At 61.9% G+C, this 7,544-nt stretch overlaps 1 protein-coding gene across 1 annotated transcript; it reads right to left on the reverse strand.

Annotated features, from left to right (window-relative positions):
* Positions 1 to 309: 309 nt before the first annotated feature.
* LOC143264069 (uncharacterized) lies at positions 310 to 1,006 on the reverse strand. The gene is made up of 2 exons (XM_076529513.1): positions 426 to 1,006; positions 310 to 370 (listed from the first exon to the last, which is right to left on the reverse strand). Exons 1-2 carry the CDS (start codon positions 1,004 to 1,006, stop codon positions 310 to 312), a joined length of 642 nt encoding a protein of 213 aa, XP_076385628.1.
* Positions 1,007 to 7,544: the final 6,538 nt, after the last annotated feature.

Consider the following 7,544-nt stretch of genomic DNA (forward strand, 5'->3'; position numbering starts at 1 on the left):
CCCCCTCCCGGTAGCAACCCCAAAGTTGCTGCTCCCTCGCGGGGTCGCGGTTGCGTCTCCGTCGGGCGCGCAAATACCGGCGACGCAATGGGAGACATGCTGCGCGCAATTGCGCTATCTCCCCCGTCCACCAGTACGCCGCCCGACGCGGGCAAGGGGTGGCCCGGGGCATCGCCACGTCGCAGATATCCTGCATGGTGCCCCGGAACCACTGAGCCTCGCCCTCGACGTCCGCGACCTCCCCAGCCGGAGAAGCCGGCCAGCTAACCGCGAGGGCCGCAGCCACCATCATGTCACTATTTAGCCCCTTCAGCGCCCATCTTTTCGGCGGTGGGCGTCCACCCCGGCGACGCCGGGTTTCGGAGGAGAACTGTATACGGATATAGAGATGATCACTTAAAGTTTCAGTCTCCTCCTCCACCCGCCAGCTCGCAACCATGCGCGCGACCGCAGGGGAGCCCCAGGACAAGTCCACCACAGACTCTCCCTGAGGCCGCACGCATGTGCTTGCCGAGCCCCTGTTGAGCAACAGGAGCCCTTGCGCCGCCGCCCAATCCAGGGTTACCTGGCCTCTCGCGTCGGTCCTCGGGGAACCCCACTCGCGAGCCTTCGCGTTGAAGTCCCCGAGGACCAGAACGCGTTGGGTGGGGCAACGCGACGCTAACTGCCCCACCCGATCCAACAATTCCTCGTACTCTGCGAGAGGCCAGCTGGGTGGTGCGTAGACGCCCACCACCGCTACTTCCCCCCATCTAACAGCAACGGCTCCCCTTCCCGCTGCAATCGCGGTACAGGGGGGAGAGCCGGACTTCGCGCGCCAAACGATCGCGATCGTCGCGTTGCGGCCCTCCGCGTCCGCGAACCAGTGAGGCTGGTCCGGGACGCGGTAGGGCTCCGCTATCACCCCCAACGCACAATCCCACTCGGCGAGGGCATGCAGGAAGACGTCCTGAGCCCCCGCCGAGTGGTTCCCGTTTGTCTGCAGTACGGGGCTCAATGGCCCCATCACTGAGTTGACTCACTCACCACCTCCATGGCGCTTTCCTCTACCCGGCTTTCCGGCTGATCCACTGCGCCCATGGTGGCTGGATGCTCTTCCTGTCCTTCTCTAACGGCTTCTTTTTCTCTTTCAGGTTCCTTCCCTGATTCGGCGGCCTTGACTGGAGCGGCCGCCCTCTTCTTCCTCATCGGCGGCGCACATCCCGCCGACCCAAGACGATGTTCACTAGGTCGCCCCAGGTCGCTGCAGAGGGGACACTTCAGCTTGTTCTTGCAATTTGATGCTCTGTGCCCCCTCTCTCCGCACGCATAGCATCTTGTCGACCTGTCGACCTCTTCGCCACACTGCTGGGCCGTGTGCCCCTTCTGGAGGCAGCGGTAGCAGTGCATCGGCCGGGTTGCCAGCACCTCAACCCGGGCCGATATCCAGCCAATGCGCACTCGCCCCGCTGCCTCTGCTTTCTTGGCAACAGGAAGGGGGCAACGGACCCAAACGGTCCCTAATGCGTTTCGCCCCCTTCTTATCTCTCCAACCTTTATCTCTTCGGCGGAGCACTCTCCTAGCTCCGCCAGAACCTGAGCCACTTCCTCTCTTTCGATTGAGTCATCGAGGTTTAGCAATCGAATCTCTGCCGTCTTCGTTGGGTTTGCTACCCTTACGTCTGACTCGCGAAACACTTCCCGGAGCTTGCCAGCCAAATTGGCTGCTTTCGACCTGTTTTCTTGGCCGGGAATCCCGAGTACCAATCCCCCGGTGGCTGCCTTCCGGATCTTGACTTCTGCTATGCCCATCTCCGTCAGCTGCTTCGGGGGGATCGCCTCTCGCGCCTTCTTCAGCACCTGGGAGTATGTGGACTCGCTCCCAGGTGCCACGGTCAGGGTTACCGCTGCTGTCCTCGGTTGACGCGGAACCCTGACGGTCTTCTTCTCGGTCGGCTTTGCAGGCCCAGGTCTCGCCGTTCTCGGGGCCGCCGCTGGTCTGTTGGCCGTCCTCTTCGCCCCTTGGGCGGGGCCCACCGCGCGCTGCGACTCCTTCTTCGCCGCCTGCTTAGCTTTGCGGCCCAGGACCGTGGTCCATAATACTCCCTGCTGCTGTGGTGGCACAGCGGACGAGGAGGGGGCCACCGCCAAAGCAGCGATCGGCGCCGCCCTCCTCGCGGCCTCGATACGTATTCCGGCCGATCTTGGGGCCGCCCTAGGTTGGGGCTTGGGCTGGGCTTTGCGCGGTGCGCCAGTGCTGCCCGCCCTTTCATTCTTCCTGCCCCTCAACTCAGCTGTCAAGTCCTCCACCCTCTGGAGCAGCTGCGCCACGACACTCTCCAAGCCGGACCCGGGGGCGCCGATCTTCTCCCCCTGTGTCTTCTCTTCCGGTTTCTTCACGTCATCCGTCGTCGGGACTCGCGGGGCTGCCTTCTCAGGTGTCTTCTCCTGCAGTTGTCGCGGCTCCTCGACATCCATGGCTGCCTCCGGTGTCTCATCGGCCACCTCCACCGGAGACGCAAGCTCCGGCGGGGGGCTGCTGGTGTGCACCACCAGCCTCCTCTTGACGTCATCCCTTTCCGATTCCGTGGACGACGACAAGACCCTCCTGCGGGTCCTCCTGATCGCTGTTTCGCGCTGTACGAGGGGGGGCGGCACCACCACGGCCGTCGCACCCTTAAGTCGTTCGACTTCTTGCCGAAGCGCTGCCAGATCCGCGGCCATCCTTCTCCTATCCTCCTCGGCGGCCTTTAGGAGACTCTTCAATTGCTCCTTTTCATCGTCCTCCGGCGTCGGGCGGGGTGTCTGCACCGACGCCCGTGTCGGCCGAATGGGCCTCTCCTCCCCGGTGCCCTCGGCCGCCTGCCTCTTCGCCAGCTCCGTGGTTAGGCCTTCTATGTAGTTAGTAGAGACCCGGAGCTGGCGAATACTCGTCCCCTTGAGATTGGACGATCCGGCAGCAACCCTGCGGATTAGGTTGGTGTATCGCACCAACTCCGCCTGGATGTCTGTCGTGGTGAGGTGCCTCACCTGACCCAGCACCTCCTCCACATCTGGTATGGGCTTGCTGCCCTTGCTCGGTCGGGGCACCGGCTTTCCCAGGTCGTAGGCGCCGAGCTCTCTATCAAGTTCCAGCTCGCGCCTCTTCGCTTCGTTGAGCTTCTCCTTAGCGGCTGCCAGTTTAACATACTCCCCTGTGGTCGGGGGACGCCCTCTTCGCTCGGGCTCCCCTCTCTGACTAGTCCTGGCGAACTCGATGGACATGATGGACGAGTCCGAATCATATCCATCGGAATCATTGGCCGCAGTCCTCCTCCTCGCCTGCATCCTCACCGGGGCAGTCTCCTCTTCTTGGACCAGAGCCGGGCTGCTCCGCGCTGCACGCTCCGTCTCCGATGCCCTCCTCTTCGCCCGCGTTGTCATGGGAGGGGCAGCCCCCGACGACTCCGACCCAGATCTCTCGGCCGTCGGCTCCTTCTTAATTTTTCTTGTTGCTGCGGCGGTCTTAGTACAGCAAGCGTCTTCTTCCCTGGGCCGGTGTTCTGCACCCACGACCCTGATGGAGTGCTGCTTGAGCACCTCCGTGCATCGCACCACCAGAATGCTTAGTGCGGGGCACTCATCCCTCCTCTTACAGCTCTCCTCTTCTCCTGGTTGGCCGCTTTTAAAGATGGCGGCCACATCTTGTTTGGTTTTTGAATTTGAGCATGTATCCATATTGAATCCCACGAGCGTGGTCGGAAGGGATGTCGCCCCGGGCAGAGCCGCCTTACCCGGGGAAGCCGTTGAATACTCGGGGGGGCCGGCAGGTACCCCCGAGGGAACCGTTCGAGACCGCCCTGTTTTACGCCTGGGCGGCCACGCAATTCTCGGCACGGTTGCCTATACACCTTAATTTCAGGCGTCCTCACTCGCTCCCGCCGCCCCCGTTTTCACCCCTCAGCGTAAGCCTTGCCGGCTTGGGAGGCCCTACCAGGGTCCGAAGACCCCGCCGGCATCGCCTCACGCCTCACAGGGACTACTTAAAGACGACGGGAGCACCCCTTTTATGCGGACTCATACCGCAAGGCAGGGGATACCGTGGCCGTATTCCGCCCCGCGAACCACACAGCGGATTTTTTATAGAGGTTTACTCCTCGCGAGCCAGCCGGTTAAGGCAAGCTCCCCGTTCCTGCAAAACATGACTACAGGCTTACGGTGTGAGCATAGGCCCCCCACTGGGGACCCGCCGTTCTCCCGTTAGCATAGAGGCCCTCGGCCTTGGGTAGCCAATCACCGAAGCGATCGACTACCGAAGGCGCAGTTCCTCTATCCCAGCGAACACCACGTGGAGGTGGGAGATCCGACTTGTGCCACCCCGGCACCAGTTCGTCCGCCTCGTCCGCCAACCTTTTTTTTTTTTTTTTTTTTTTTTTACGAGGGGAAATCTTCATAGACACCCCCACTCCCCGGGGGAGGAGCGGGGGTAGTGTCAGATTCCTACTGACTAAAACCCCTCGGTGGTTCCCACCCCGTCGGTGTGGACGACCGAGGCGATCATCATCTACTTGCAACCTCGGCCGTCCCCGCTGGCGCTTAGGCGCCGCGCCTCGAAATCATTCAGGAATGATTCCCACCCCTGTGCCTAATGCACCGAGTCGGCCACGTAACCACGCCGCAGCCGACTCGCCCCCGGCCGCTTTCAGTGGGACTCCGAGCCCCCGCTCGAAGCCCCTGCGGCCCTGACAGACACCTGCCGTGGATGCTGGTTAGGTGTCTGCCAGACAACTCCCCGAACGGTGCAGCCCCGTGGGACTACACCCTCCTGTCCCCATGCTGAGGACGGCCGCGACTGGGCGTCTCCTTCTCTTTTGCCGGTCTGATGGGTCTCCTGGGCTTGGGAGCGCACCCGCGGGCTCCCAAACGATGATCGGCCGGCCGGCCCAGGTCGCGGCAGAGCGGGCATGTGCTCTTCTCTGCATTGCACTCCTTAGCGGTGTGCCCCTCTTCGCCGCACCTGTAGCACTGGTGTGATCTGTCCTGCCCTTGATCACACAGTACGGCTGCATGCCCCTTGTGCAAACACTTGTAGCAGTGCATCGCTCTGCGGGGCAGCACGACAATCCTGGCCGATGTCCATCCCACTAGTACCTTGCCCACTTCCTCTAATTTTTTGCCTGCTTCCAGGCTACACCTGAACCAGAGTGTACCCAGGCTTCTAGGTGTCCTCTTTATTTCGCCCACTCGGATTTCCTCCGGTGGGCATTTCCCAATCTCTGCCAGGGCCTTTTGCACGTCTTCGCTGGTCGCAGCATCATCCAGCCCGAGGACGCGCATTTCTACCATCCTTGTGGGCTGCTGGAATCGCACCTCTGAGCCCTCGAACGCCGGCTGAAGTCGTCGGAGAAGCTCAGATACTTTCTTCTGCCCATCAGGGCCCGGAACTCCCAAGATCATGCCTCCTGTAACGGATTTCTTGACCTTGAACTCCGTTATACCTATCGCTTGAATCTGGTCGGAGGGAACTGTTGCCACCGCCTTCCTCATGGCCTCGCTGTACGTGGTGCTCCCACCCTTAGGGATGGTAAGGGTGAGAGCTGCCATCTGCGGGACCCTCGGCACCTGCACCTTCTTCGGTGGTTGTTTCTTCTTCGGCGCCTTGGGCTTTTGCGCCTGTTTGGTCGCCGATGCGGTCGGTGCGGCTTGTCCCGCCGCCGCTGCCGCGTTCCTCTTCTCAGCCCTCTTGGCTTTTCGGCCGACTACTGTCGCCCATGTTTCCTGGGGGGCCGTCGTCCTCTTCGGCTGCTCCTGCGGCCTGATCGGTGGTGGCGCTGGAGTAGCGTCCCTCCGTCTTGCACTTCTTCCTCGCGGGGGTACCTCCTGAGGTCGGGCGGCCTCCTGGGCTTTCCTGCCCCGAACCTCTTCGGTGAGGTCCCTCACCGTCGCCGCCAAGGTGGTCACAAGGTTGGTCAGGTGTTCGACCTCCCTGCTCCTTGGCGGCTCCTCTTCTCTTCTTCCTTCCACTACCGGGAGTACCGGCTCCACTTCGGCGAAGGTCTCCGGTGGTGCTGGCTGGACTAGGGCGTCTGCCTCCGTAGCCCTCCTCTTCAATTGCTCTTCCTCTATCGGGGAAGAGCATTGACTAGCTCTCCTCTTCCGTGGAGGCGTCGGGTCCGGCTCCATCGGACATGATGGGGAGGGGGGGCATATTGCCACCGGAGTTGCCCTCTCCATCAGCTGTGTCCTGAGATCCTCGATCTGCCTCTTCATATCCTCGGTCTCCTTACGGAGACTGTCCACGTTCTTCTGGAGACGCTCCTTGTTCATCTCCGACATGGCCAGTGCCTGCCGCAGCTCGGTGATCTGTATGGCGTCGCTGCCCTCCGACTCTGGCCTCTTGCCAAGCTCCACGGCGTAGGCTTGGATTGCGTTGGCTGACACCCGCAAATCCCTGACGGCCGTTCCCTTTAAGTTGCGGGAAGCCGCCGCCACCCGCCGGACGCTGTCCGCGTATCTCAACATCTCGGCTACCAAGTCCGGGCGGGGTAGCCGCTTCGCCTCCATCATCAGGTCGAAGACTTCAGGCAATGGCGCGGAGGACCTGGACGGCGGTGGGACATCCGTTGTCGGGTCCAAGGCGTGTCGCTCCCTTAAGAGCTCCAACTCTTCTCGGAGCGCCTTGTTATGGCGCTCCTTAGCTGCCGCCAAGCCGACGTACTCGCCTGTGCTTGGCGGGCGTCCTCTTCGTTCGACTCTCGGCGAGCCGCTCCTTTCGGACCACGCCAAGTCAATCGACACCTCCGATATGTCGCTGTCACTATCTTCCTCGACGAGGCGACTACTTCTTGAAGAAGGGCGTCGTTTGGGGGCAGGTGCAACGAACGTGCCAGCCTCCTGCCGGCGTTTCTTCTCTGCCCATTTCTTCCTCGCGGATCTCTCACGCTCGGCGTACGTCGGCTCCGAGTCCGTGGTACACGGTGTTTGACCGGCGCTGCTGCCGCATCCATCTCCCTTGTCGGGGATCCTTTCAATAACATCACGCGTGCGGCTGAGACGTCCGACTGACGGCGCGGGCGTATTACATCTCACCACCGGTATTGTTATGGTGGGCATGCCTGTGCTGGTGCTTGGCATGTTCAGCGCCTCATTCCTTGGTGCCCTCTCCTGAACCCGTTTCTTCTCCTCTGTTTGGCCGCTTTTAGCGTTGGCGGCCACAACGTTGGGTTTTTGTTTGTTAGAATCTTCCATACTTGTCCCACGAGCATGGTCGGAAATGAAGTCACCCCGGGCAGAGCCGCCATACCCGGGGAAGCCTAGCTACTCGGGGGGATCGGCAGGTGCCCCCGAGGGAACCGTTAGAGACTGCCCAGTTTAACGTCCCGGCAGCCATGCAACTCTCGGCACGGTTGCCTGCACACCTTAGTTTGGGACGACCCCCCGTACCCCAATCGCCCCCTTTTCGATCCTCCGTGCGAACCTGTCCGGCATGGTAGTACCTGCCAGGGTCCGGAGACCCCGCCGGCGTAGCCTCGCACATCATAGGAACTACTTCAGGAGCGACCCCCTTTTATGAGGACTCATACCTC

Source organism: Megachile rotundata, chromosome 1 (genome assembly GCF_050947335.1).
Source record: "Megachile rotundata isolate GNS110a chromosome 1, iyMegRotu1, whole genome shotgun sequence".
In the NCBI taxonomy this organism is placed as follows: Eukaryota; Metazoa; Arthropoda; class Insecta; order Hymenoptera; family Megachilidae; genus Megachile; species Megachile rotundata.